Source organism: Glossina fuscipes, unplaced genomic scaffold (assembly GCF_014805625.2).
Source record: "Glossina fuscipes isolate IAEA_lab_2018 unplaced genomic scaffold, Yale_Gfus_2 1, whole genome shotgun sequence".
In the NCBI taxonomy this organism is placed as follows: domain Eukaryota; kingdom Metazoa; phylum Arthropoda; class Insecta; order Diptera; family Glossinidae; genus Glossina; species Glossina fuscipes.
Genome location: NW_023998415.1, coordinates 1,470,703 through 1,484,661, shown reverse-complemented (window position 1 = coordinate 1,484,661; position 13,959 = coordinate 1,470,703). Strand labels below are relative to the sequence as shown.

Sequence of the window (13,959 nt, the reverse complement as noted above, 5' to 3'; positions counted from 1 at the left end):
TGAAATAACAAGGAGTCAAATGGCTGCTAATTAACAGTGCTACTACTGCTGTTAATAACAGAACAATACGTAAGATTTCACAAGCTTTAGGCATTGACTATGTGTCTTTTATTAACTCTTGTTTGGTTCGACGACGAAAAAAAGATAATCCCTTTTCTTTGCATTATGTATCGCCATCGTCATAACTTTCTTTCTTATTATTATACCCATCACCGAAGAATGCGAGGTATATTCAGTTTGGCAAAACGTTTGCAACGCCGAGAAAAAAGCATCAGAGACCCCACAAGGTATGTATATCCTTGACCAGCATCAACTTCTCACTAGATTTAAGCATGTCCGTCTGTCAACATTCTCTGTTCTCGCAGATTGGTATTGAAAATGAGCCAAATATGCCCAACGACACGTCCGCGGTGCAATTGAGGAGACCTCTATTTTTCGAAAGAAGTAAAAAATTGTTTCCTTTTTTGTTACTCACAAACAATACAATAACAATTTGAGCATATATTCTATGAGCGACGCTGCAGTACCTCTACAAAAACGGAAAAAATTGACCATGCCTGTCTAATTTTGTAGTGCACCATAATTCCGTTCTTGTTCGAAACTTTTATAACGCACAGAATCAAGTTTCAATAATCCCATATAGTGTATAAATTCTTGACGAGTTTCGAATTCGGAATGTACGTAAGTATGTCCGTTCATGAAAATTTAGTTTTTTTCCTTCTCTTTGGCATCACGGTGATGGGTATAGAAGATTCGGTCATGGCTGAATATATTTTTCTTACTTGTTTATTTTGAAAAATAAATATAAAATAGCGAGGAAGTTTGACGCTTGTTTGCTTATAAATAACCAACATTATGTAAACAAGGACAATATCGGACAAAAATAAACAATTTATATATTCATCATTTAGTCGATTATCTGGTATAATCTCGAAACGAATCGCGACCACGTCATATCATTGTAGTCAAAAAAAAGAAAAATTACAGGTTTACTAATTAATGTCTAACCCATCTTTGTTAAAAGGAAAGTTAAAGTAGACATAGATTAAAATTTTTAGGTAATAAGTTGAACTTTGTTTTGTGCATTTGAACTACATACCTAAAAAAAAAAAACGGAAATAAAAAACATGAAAAAAAGTGAAGCAATGCAATAGAGTGACGAATTTTTATAATTATTGATCGTTTACGATTTGTGAACGATGACGCCAGTCTATGGCTATGTTTAGAAGGATTGATGACACAGGTCTCCTTTGATTAAGAGGCGAAGATATTTTTATTGTTTTTTTGATTTTATTCTGTTTTTCTTTTGCAAGTGTTTTTTCATATAAATGCAACGCCTTGAACAATTCAATTCTACGGCAAATTTCTTCGAAATGATAGCTATTCCCTCTCGTCTCATTCGACAGTGCGGACTCGGTCCGAAACGATGAAAGGCTTGATCTACTCGACACTATAGTGGCGATGACGTGCATCCTTTATGTGAAAGTTTACTAAACGAAGCTTTGCAAAACTTTATTTATAGTATCCCCCCTATACACGCACTTCGCATGTGTGTAATGCCTTCTCTCTTTGTGGACTTCAATAAACATGCACTTGTTGATGTTCTCTTTTTACCATTTACTGTTTTCGATAATTATTTTCCTAAAATGTTGGCACTTACTTAATTTTTTTGTTGCTATATAACACATATTTATATTTTGGTCTAAATGCCTTTGCATTAGCGACAATTTATAGGTTTAATACGGGTGAGGGTAGACAAACAATTGCGAACGGTAAAATTAATTCTGGCCCCACTAAACCATTTTGGCATCGAAAATGTATCTAATAATGAATACACGGTTTTTATGACCACTAGAGACTGGCTCCTTAGCCCTCTAAGTGCAATTCTTGCTTGGCTTTCAAACTAGATTAGTAGGCTTACAGCAAATTTTAGTTCCTAACTTAAAGTTCGACAAGCTCAGAATTCCAAAATTAGAAATCATATAAACGAACGAACAATTAACGATCTAAAGGTCAGGCACTTTACTTTGTGCATACTTTACTCTGCGCATACTTGTTTGCAAGTTACATTACATTACAAAAATAAGGTTCATTTATATTTTGTTGCTAAATAGCAAGATATTTAGATATTTATGCATAAATATTATGTATATATACCTACACATATATATATATAGATATATATATAATTATATAAATATTTATGACCTTATAACTGCAAATGAATATTACAGTGCTCTATAAATACCGAGATTTTCAATAAAATGGATAAGAAAAAAAAAAGCCCTTTCACAAACATGCATGCATGCATATATATGTCTACGTAAACGAGCACTTTTTACAAAGTTAAGCACAATTCTGTAAGTTTCTTACAGTTCATTAAGCGCATTTGTAGGAAAGAAAGAATGGCAAGAAAGAAAGAATAGAAGGGAGAGTGAAAAAAAGCACAAAAATTATTTTTAAGGTCGCACGAAACTATCTGCAGATAGTTTAAGATAGGCAGAAGTATATTAAAACTGAGTGGTCCTAACCATAAGAAGCTTCTTTACCATTTCTTTTTGACTTTGTTTTTTAGTCATTGTTGAGGACATTCAATTGGAAAATGAAAATTTATTTTATTCCACAATTCGATTTAAACAATTGCTTAAGCATCAAATACACCATTTTGCCGAAAGGAGACCAACTGAACTACTTTCTTTAAAGAACAAAAAAAAAAAAAAAACGGACAGAAAAGAAAAACGAAAATAAAAGACGACAGAAAAACTTTTTCTGATATACAAAAAATTTATTTGTAAGAAAATGTTCCAACAGTTTTGCCAAAAAGAGAAAAGTTTCAATAAAAAGTTTTACCCACCTTGAGACGAATCTTTTATACCTATCCGTAAAGGTAAACATATCAAATGCACCAAAACTTTACTAACTGCTTAACTTGGGATCGTTCTTACAATTAATATGGATCCAGACTACAATGAACATTCGAGGCGAAGGTTGTGATTGACTATCTATTGAATTTTATAAGTTGCTTATTGAAAGATATTTTAGCGTAAGTGCTTTCCTTTTACTATAGACGCTTTATTGCGGATGATTTCGATCCATTTTCAAGTTTAATTTAAATAAATCTATTAAGTATACCATACGGCAAGCTTAAGTTTTCTATTTCAATTTTTCCGAGAGCAGAAAATCAAAGTTTGAGTGTTGCATATACGATAATAGAGTAAGTATATCTTTTTATTCCTATCGGAATTGTTGCTAAGATTTGAAACGAACAGAGTAGATAAAATTTGCTAAGTTATGCAAAGAGAAACAATTGAAGGCAATCATATTTTCTTTTTTAAAGAAATTCGCCACCAAAGAGCGTCTTATAATAGACGGTAATTATATAACCATGCAGTTACTGCATAGAATGAGTGAGTAAATCGTTCAACGGATAATTAAAATAGAAAAAATAAAAAAACAGAAGAAAGTAATGTGCCAAGAGAAAAGGTAAACAGTTTATATCTCTTTTAAACTATTTACTAACAACGGATTTATTAATTAAATGCAAGTTGAAAGGATTTCTTTATTACAATAATATTTTGTTCATCCAAGTTTCGACAGTCAGCTTTCACGCTTGTTCACGCCGTTTACAGATGTCTCAGACGAACAAAGTCTCCTGTGTTAGGGGAAAGCTAGTAATTGCATCGACATCGAATCGAGATCTTGTGGAAGAAAAAAAAAAAAAAATGTTTACAGTTTTGGATGCATTTTGTTTTTTACTTTTTCAAATTCAAAAGGACATCACACGCTCGTCAAAACATATTCTCTGTAAATATAGCGAAATGTAATCTACAAATCTCCTTCTTCACTTTAGTAAATAACCCATAATTGATAAAGTTTTACTGGCTCGTACAGGCATCTGATGAATATAGAAGTGGAACAAAACCTGGTTGATTTTATTTACAAATTGTTCACAGACGCGATAGATAATCGATATCAAGATTTTTCTATCCAATTACTTATTAAATGTTTGTCTTCTGAGGATGACTTGTATTTGTTTCCTCTTAACTTTCGTATGAAAATCAATTCATATATGTCGCCATGGAATATACATATCTTACGTTCGCTTAAAAGAAATTTTTGTTGATTACAGTAACAGTATAGGCAATCAGGCGTATTGAAAAAACAAAAGCAAATAGCAATGGAGAGTATATACCAGCCAGATGATGGCAAATGCGGCCATCAAAGACATTTGAAATTTAATATTTGTTTTAAAGAAGTCTCTCAATTTTCGTGGAGACAATTTCTATTTTAATGTACAAAAAATAAACTAATAAAAGTAAAACAAGGACAAATTTCTCATTTTTCACCAGCAGGGATGTTTGTCACTAGCAAAATAATTATATTGTTCTTTGAGAGAAGAATTTGGCTTTGTGGTTACCATAACGGATACGAAATCTGCATATAATTCCGGCTTACAATATTTTTGTCCATTCCTTGTATAGAAAGAATGAATATCTTACAACGATCGATAATTCCCAGGAATAAATGGAAATATATATAAATGTACATATGTGTGTGTATTTTTTTCGGCAAGATGCGACCTCATTTGACAACATAGTCCCCTTTACGAATAATTCAATCAGCTCAATACTTCTCAAACATTTCGATGCCTTTTTTGTAGAATGATTTGCTTTAAAATATGTTTTAGCTTCCGCAACGACATTATAATATGGTCCAGCAGATGAAAATCGCCCTGAGTGAGGAAAAGAGAATGAACCGATGAGTAAAGTAACAATTTGAACTACAATTCATGAAATTTTGTTACCATCGCCGTCGACAAGCTGCGACTATTCCACTTTCAGTAAACGCATTTACTCGTTTGGAAACTAACTTTTTCATATCAAAATTTTCATTTTTCTTTTTAAAAGGTATGGAAAGAAATTTTAGAAATTTTACTTTCCTGTTTACAAATTGGTTTAAAAATCAATGTATCAATATCCAACTGAAATTGAGAACATTTTTTATTCGAAGCATTCACTAAAGTTTCCAATTGGTCAGGAGACAACTCTTCTTATCTGCTGCTCACTTGAATTTAATTCCTTGCAAGCAGTATTTAGTGGAGTCAGTTGTATTTGTCTAGCCAATAGTGGATTGTTATCCAATTTCACTACATACAAAAGTGATTATTCTATAGGATAAAGCGAACTAAACGCCCTTCTGACTAATCTCCCTTCTGTGTTGTGGTCGCCATTCTTTTCAACTAACGTGACTTTTCGATGAACTATCTTATGAACGCGAGCAAAATATCAGTTTTGAAAACCCTGTGGTAAACCGTAGTTTTTCCTTCTCTTTCTCTCTCTTCAACAATTAATATCGATTAAATAACTAATTAATTGATTCAAGTGGATTGATATTTGTAATGACTTAACGGGCGGAGCAAGGGGCATTTGAAAACCAAGTAAACTCTCAACTTTGCACTTTGAGTGCAAATTGTAGTGTGGCGTTGCCATCTGGACAATAAAGGCAAGCTTAATGCATCACAATTAGTGAATGTTATCCCACCTGATCGATTAAATACTCCAGGTCAATGCCAAAGTTTTAAAATATAGGCCATAATTGCATGTATAACCTATGTACATGCGAGTAGAAAGGACAATTACGAATAACTAGTGGGGAGCTTTGGCGAGAATAACCACCCTAAGTGAAATTAAAAAATAGAATTTCGAAATTTTTGGATATTTCTGCCCCTTGCCAAATACCATATCGTAATATAATCAATGCAAAATATTTTTTCGAATGTGGGCGTGGAAATTGATCTATCGCATCGATTTTTTCAGATTCTTTTTGTCTGTTGCTTATAGTTTTTTTTTTTTTTTTTTCATTTTAAAAGTTTTGCTACGCGAATCATCTCTGTTTTAGCGCTAATGTTCGTAATGGTCTTCGCAGATTTATGTATCGTTACAAGTTAAAGGACGAATCTAAGATACCCCTCTTCCTCAATGGTTGTTCAAAGAGGCCGATTTATCATAACATCTTAGTGCATTAACAAGAAAGTAGAACTGGTTGCAGATATTTTCATCTATCCCGAGTAATTGTGTGTGTTGGTTTGTGATCATATTTAAGCAGCATTTAGTTGCACGTAAGAGAAACTTTTTTACGGCCGTTTATTATGGGCATTCCGGACAAGTGTACGCCATACTAATAAGAAAAATAATTTTATTTTTTGCTCACAGTTAATAAAGACCGAGAAAGCGAAATAGAACGTGGATCACGCACACTTTCATATCCCCCCCCCCCTTATAATTGTTGTGTGCATGCGACGTTATGCAAATCTGATAACTCGCTTTTGCAAAGCATATCTTTGTTGAGCGTAAGTTCAGTTACATTCGCGTTGTTATTGCATTATTTGGCTTTGAATTTGTTGTTTTTTTTTTTTTTGTTGGTTTTCTTTGTTGTTATTATTATTATTAGCGCACGGTATTTTATTTATGATAGAATTCTAAGCACAAAAAACGTAATGTAACTGTGAGTGGACAGATAAAATAAGAAAAGCGTAAAATGTGTGTAATTTCATTGTTTTACTTCTTTTCGATTTTCTTTTTCTCTCTGTTTGCTTACCTATGCAAATATCACACATATGCAAATCATACCTTCACAAGTTTAATGAATTTTATATGCTTGACAAAATTTATACATTTATTTATTTATCGGTGGTACTATTAAAATACAACTCCGGCACATAAACATTTGAACATATATATATATATATATATCTATCTATATGTATATATTGTTTGATCATTTATCGTTTACAAGGGAAACAGCTTGTAAATATTGAAAAGGGTGAAAAGAATGAAGCAGAAATTTTGAACACTGCTCTAAAAAATATATTTAAAGGTTAATCAGAGAGCAAAGTGAATTGAATAAACTTTTAGTAGAATTAAATTAAAATTTTCTTTTTAACCATAGATAAAACGATATTATTGACTAACATACGACCCAGTAAACAACTTATGCAAACAGTTCCGAAAAAATTATTAAGCACATAACTAAAGTCGATGTTAATGGTTTCACTAACGCTTGTGTGAACACACTATTCGCTGAATTTGTACGAAAACTTTTCTCTTCTCTCTCTTCATGTTTGCTAAGCAATAATGGAATTCACCTGTTGTGGAGAAAGTTTCTTCGATAGCAAATAAATAAATGACAACAATATTGTAGCGTAGGTTAAGTGGCAAAAGGTGGTAAAAAAAAAAAAACAAAAAAAACAAAAAAAAAATAGAAAGAAGAGTTTCACTAGAAGGTATCCTGGATTTCCGAAGGATATGATAAAGAAACTGTACACAAAGTTACAGACGTCAGACATGCATACACACAAAACACAATAGTAATCTTTATGTTGATCGCACCTTTTTAGTTATATTGGGACCATTCGCGCTTACAGAAGCAACCGTTACATCTTGCCTAACATTGTATGTAAGTATCATCGCATACGTAGTAAACAGAGTAGTTTTATAATATTTTATAAAATTGTATTCAAAAGGAAACTGCATTTGCACAGAAGTACCTTTTTACCAACGGCATCAACGGCAGCAACGAGAATTATGCCATAAATTAAATTACGATAAAATGTTCAGCAAACTCTCAAACAAGACCTTAGCAATGCGAGCATTGTGTTAAGTTAAGGATAAAAGGTAATAAATCCGGTTTTTCCCTTATATTCGTTTTAATCTATTAGCTAAAAATATGTTTAGATTTTAATTTTAGGTCATTGTAGACTTAAGAAAAGTAGTTGAAATTTGTTAAGCCTTCCCTACCTGTCTCTCCCTTTCTCACTTTCTTAAATACATACACGTATGTATACATAATAAAATGGTCTACCTTTGCTGGTAAAATGTTCGCATAATGTCGGGTGCTGTCATGAAACATTTTTACGCAAAGTGAACTCATTCAACAGGAAACACTTTGCCTTTTAAACAACTTTTATGTAGCAGTGTTCTGCATTGCCAACAACAACAGCAATAAAAACAACAACAATTTTTGTGTTTTGCCAAAGAGGTCGTTAAGAACATGGCTACTTTTGTTTGGTTCGCTGCTGCTACTGCTGCAGCTCTTCTTTGCTCCATATACATTAGGTAACGTGTTACACGCTTCGTAGGGCTTTCAAGTACATTTACAGCTAAAACTTTTACAAAGACACACAGCATATATAGCTAATGTATAACTTCACTTAAGGGAATGGAAGGAAAAGTATTGAGTAGAGATTTTTATTTTTTTTTATTTTTATATTTCTTCATTCCTTTATTTTCAAATTGATATTAATGTTCCCCCACTTCTTGATGATGGCAGCTCAAAAAATTGAAGTATTTTGTTTAAATATAATGAGGTTAAAATGAGTTAAACTGGTTTCAGTTTTTGTTTCGTACTACAAAACATTTTTACCAAGTGCTTTCAAATGGTAATTCTACACTAAATCTTTAATTAATTCGAACCATGTTTCGCATTGAAAGAAAGAGAGAAAAGAGAAACTTGATTTTCTGCCTAAAACAAGCCAAAGTTTCTTAAGTCTAATCACACAGCAATCGTAATTAGAGTATAGTCTACTGCATTGAAAATTGAAGTCGTGTATGAAGACTTGAGAAAACCAAATTTAGCTTAGAAAATCTATATACATATTCTAAATAAGATTGAAATTCTGTTAAGATGATCGCCGTCGAAAGAATTGAGATAAAAAGGTGAACATTACGCGTGTACATTCTCCGTTCTCCGTGAAAAGCCTCAATCCAAAATTCAATGTAAACGATTAACAAATTTGTTTAGTAATTCTTGCAAAAATAGATCCAATCGCCTGCTAATTGTTTTATTTGTTCGAAAAATAGACCATTTGAGATTTCCCCACAAGACGAAAGCCACTTTCTTAACCCGCTTATTCTTATTTTTGTATACACATATGCATTATGTCAAAAAGTATCAAAATCTGAATCGATCTAAGCATGTTCGTTATATTCTGCTCGTCGTAATAAGAAAGAAGAGGCCGAAGAATTCACCCATAATTACGAAATAAATCAAAAAAAAAAAATAATAAATCAAAATAAAAATCTATGTACAGAGAAAATGGAATGTGCAGATATCTAAAAAAATGTAGGTTCAAATGATGTACTAATGTGTCAAAAAAGTAAGACCAATTTCATTTTTTTCTTTCTTTAAAAATCTATTCACTATTCGACATCTATTTCATCGCTAGGAAATTCAACGGAATCCTTAAACTCACATAATATTGCTTATTAACAGTTTGATCCGGCAGAAGGATTTGATAGTGCGCAACACCACGATCTTTCAGGGGTGCATAGATATGTGCATAGATCTAAATCTCCCAGCATAATGCTTTTCATGACGTTCGGATAGGTAGAAATTAATTTTTTTCACAGACATTGTAGAAATAAAGAAAAAATATTTTTTATATCGTACAAAATCAAGCGCAGATGAAACACTAATGACGTTTATGATATCAAATTTGACATAGATGTCTGTCACAGTGCTATTTAATTAGATAAAAAAATATTTCTCATATTCGATATACTCGTGCAATTGAATTTGAATATTGGTCCTACGTTCTAGTCACAGCATTACACTTATTAGTTACCACTTGATTGATATGGCACAACGGTAGCCAGCCTTAGGATAGAAAATATCAAGGAATTCGCAATAAGATTTTAAGAAGAAAGCACCTGGAGATAAACTCGATTAACTTCCGACATTCGCCAGCCTGCACCACTTGAATATGAAAGAAACTTTATTATCAGAGACACTTACTCTATGTATTTAAAATGAATGTAAAATTACGCGAGCACTGCTGGCTTCTAATTTACATTTTCTTTTCAATGAATGAAAGCATTTTTTCCCATCAATTTCATTAATTTAAATCTCGTTCCGTTTTCCTTGTCTAATATCAAATGTTTCAAATGTGATTAACAAAGAAAGTGCACTACAAAGAGAGCTGAGATATGTAAAATGTAAGATCTTCTATGTAATGATTGTTTTAATTGAAGAATGATTACAATAGAGAAGAGAAAGGCGTTACATATACACATCGAACGTGTGTTGTTGAGCTTAAAAATGTCAGCAATCACTTATGCCGCAATTCAATCATGATAGAAAATGAATTTGTGATGAAGACGTAATGCATCCCTGCATATGTAAATAAGTTTCTATATTCTTTGCATTTTGATTGTTTTTATTTATACCATACGTATATATATTGCATCAACGTACATTATTCATATCATACATTTGTCATTAATTATTCAGAATCATGCTGACAGTTATAACACTATATGGAAATGCAAAAACAACAAGAATACAATACAATAAAACCGAATGTACTTTTAGTGCTCATAATAATACACAAAAATGTGTCAACAACAACTGTTGCTCTAATTTCAAATTTAATGAAAAATCTTATCAAACTAGTCTGAATAAGTACGATGCAGAGCAGAAAAACAACAGACAAAATGTCTAAAATTAACGCCACGTTTACTGTTACTGCCATTTTTGAAAAGAGAATCGTTTACTAAAATCACACATGCATACATGCATATATATGTATTTATATATTAATAGCATTTCTCTTACTCTATCTACTACCATTTAGAATTCAATTAAGAATTTTTGCCCTCCTACGTACGTTAACCAGTGACATTTTTAACATATCCATTCAATGCATGTGTACACCGCGTTAAGGATCACTTCAAAAATAGCAGAATTGACATAAATAATATGGGCGTTTAATTTTCCTTACAGTATAGTGGATCCCAAAAATTTTCCAGATTAATTAAGTACTCCAACACACTAAAAGATTTAAAAGATTTACGCCGAGAAACATTGCCATGTCCCGACTCTTTCAAGCTGGGCATTATGCGAAAAATAAAATTGTCCGATTCAATCCATTTTCTATAACGCTCGTCCTTAAGCCACAACACCTTAATTTACTAAATTTCTACAAAATATCTCAAATATATTGTCCTACAAATTAAACACAAAAACACAATATATGACATGCACAGAAGTCAGACTGACGGACAGACAAGCAAAGTAGCTTGAATCGACTCAGACAATATATCGAATTGATGGCCGTAATGAATGATGGCCGTCTATCTTAAGTTCTTCTGGGTGTTATATAAACCCGCACCCCCTACCAAAACTGCCATAGTATATAAATATGAAATTGAACTTAATGAATACCTTGTACATGGAGGCAATAATTTTAAAAGTAGTCAAATTAGTAGTAAATTAAATTTGTGCGAAGGCGAAGTAAGCTTTTGTATGGGAAAACTTTTGATACGCTGTGATGCGAAATTGGGCCATATTAATAGTTAGACATCAAATCTGCACTACGAAGGTTTATTTTTCGGTTTTCATTCTGTATAAGGGTACTCATGAAAAGTAAGCCTTTATGCGGGAGCAAAGTTTAATTTTTAGTACTTTAAGGAGAAAATCGATATATATATAAATAATTAACGGAAAGGATCGTCTTATCATTTTTCAACCATATTAGCTCACATTTCGGGCGCTCTTTCATATGAGGGCTGCCATGAAAACTATGCTTTTACTTGGAAAAAAAGTATAATTTTTCGTATATTATCACGAAGACAAATTAATAATTGCATACGGCAAAGTGATGTAGGGTATTTAATCGTCAGCTTTGCCCGGTTATAATGTTTTTCCTTTGTTATATCCTACACAGCTTGTTTATAAAAGATTATATTGAGTTTGTGCGGATGTTCAGAACCGCTTTCTGAAGCAATCTAAGCTTGTCCGTCCATCCGTTATTTTTGAAATATTTTGTAGAAATTTGATACACCGCCATGTTTTGACCCAAAGGCGAGCCCTATTGAAAATTGTTCGATCACCTTCCATATGAAGGCTTATTTTGAAAGATCTTTTTATGAATAACTATATTAAAGGAAGTATTGTGGGGTATTTAACCACGAACTGCATCCTTTTGTAGTGTTATCACTTATTTTTAATTAATTCTACTTTATTTACAAACACGATTTTTTCTTTATCCAATTTGTCAAACCTTTGTTTGCTTCATAGTCTCTTAGAAAATACGTCGAGAAATATTTCCTGAGCTAAACTTTTTCATTAAAATTACTCATATATTTTTGTTCATCATTAATAATAATGTCTATTTAACACTCTAGAATAATAACAATTTTTCTCGATAGTATTGTATTTTTTTTTTTTTTATAAAGATGCTTCGGAAAAAACGCGAACTTTTCATAGTTTGGGAATTTTGTATATAGTTCAACATTGAAATCAATTAGCATTTATCTTTTTCTACACCATTTCGTGTTGGGCAGTAGACTGATTAGAATTAGAAAGTACCCTGACCGTCAGAATGTCGTAAATCGTTTTGTAAGAACATACACATTTAAAGGGAATTTAATCATTTTTATGGATGGGAATTATGCATTTTGACTTATAATAACTGCATCCATAAGTCGCTTTTAGAATCCTGTTAGTAAATATTGCAAGGAAGACTATTCAAGACTATTTGACGGAGCCACGAAGAGTGTAACCTTATTATTATTAAAATAAAAAAATATTGCAACTAAATTTTGTTTTATTAACAAATAGATATTTGAAAAACTTTTCAAAACTTTCCTTACTCAGCTCACTGACATAATTTGCATACTTAATTGCACGGAAAATTTTGTTAGTCACCAGCATTGCCATTAGAGAATATTGTCTCATGAAATATTGTGTACATATATAAAATTGCTTGTAATTGAGTTGCTTCGCTTTTATATTTCATATTTCTTTTTTTTTTTTTTTTTTTCAATTTTATTTTTCTTTTTTTATTTTAATTATATCATTTCATCCGAGTGCTATTTTTATAAAATATTCACAAATCCAAAACACGGCCAATAATTTGTAATAAGCCTCCGGTACTACGTACAACATCCTTTAATAAAGGGACAATTTTTTCCAGTAACTCTACGAACAGCACTAGAAGTTGATGTAAAGCAGGCAAAGTTTTCATCAAATCTCGAACGGGCTTAATAATATCCAAGGGCAAAAGATCAGTTATAGGTTTCAAATCCAATAGAGCGGTGGTAGAATTTTTTTGTGCTTTTACTCTCTGCCCATGATTTAGAGTTACAAAGGCCAACTATAACGTTAAATATAGGGCCACAAATACAAACAATACAAATGAAATCAACATTAGAATGAATTAAAAATCGTTTTTTTTTTTTTTTTTTTTTTTTTTTTCGCGAACTTACATTCAATGCCAATGTTGTTATAACACGTAATGAAACGTATTTTAAATTTTTATACGACATTTTCCTGTTAAAGGCTGGAATAGCTTAAAAACACTAAAAATTTACTGGAACGTTCTGTGGATATCAGCTTGTAATGTTTTTTTTTTATTTTTTTTTTATATAGAAATTTTAATAGTTCAGTTTTTATTATTTTCAATTTTACACGTTTTCTATTTTCTGTTAAAAAAAAAAAATGTTTGATTTGAAGAAAGAATCGTGATTTTTGGATATAGCTTCTTTTCATTTATTTACTTACTTTTGTTTTAAAGCATTATTCGTTCGCAAATAAAAGCTAAAAGCAAATGCAGTTAATTAATTTCATTATATGTACGTTTGACATAACACTTTCACAAAATTTGGGAAAAAATTCTTCAAATATGAAATTTCATTTAATGCAATGTTTATGCATTCTCTCTACTCCGTTGTCAAGGAGAGATGACATGAGAAAAACCCGATATATGGGAGCAGCGTAGATCTAAGCAGCCTGCCACCGGCCTGTATGATACAAAATCCCAGGAAATATTCCTTAGCAATGAACTATCTCGTCCGTCGTTTTAGGGGGATTTTTTAAATTCCTTTAAGACATGTTTTGCTTAAAATGTCAAATTATTGTCGGCTTTAGTTCAACCGTAAAGTAGTATTTCGTGCTTAAATT

At 31.7% G+C, this 13,959-nt stretch overlaps 2 protein-coding genes across 2 annotated transcripts in view; both read right to left on the bottom strand.

The window, feature by feature from the left end:
* LOC119631285 (calcium-transporting ATPase type 2C member 1) overlaps positions 1 to 13,959 on the bottom strand; it is a 156,440-nt gene that overhangs the window by 43,252 nt on the left and 99,229 nt on the right. The gene's annotated exons all lie outside the window — the stretch shown is intronic.
* LOC119631296 lies at positions 12,819 to 13,450 on the bottom strand. The gene is made up of 2 exons (XM_038023371.1): positions 13,266 to 13,450; positions 12,819 to 13,153 (listed from the first exon to the last, which is right to left on the bottom strand). The coding sequence occupies exons 1-2, from the start codon at positions 13,323 to 13,325 to the stop codon at positions 12,887 to 12,889; spliced, it is 327 nt and encodes a 108-aa protein (XP_037879299.1). The 5' UTR covers positions 13,326 to 13,450; the 3' UTR covers positions 12,819 to 12,886.

Bases quoted from the DNA above. Each gene is read 5' to 3' on its own strand.
- LOC119631296 (XM_038023371.1), bottom strand. From the start codon at position 13,325: ATGTCGTATAAAAATTTAAAATACGTTTCATTACGTGTTATAACAACA. The intron at 13,154-13,265 runs GTAAGTTCGCGA...TTAACGTTATAG, and splicing joins TAACAACATTGGCATTGAAT to TTGGCCTTTGTAACTCTAAA.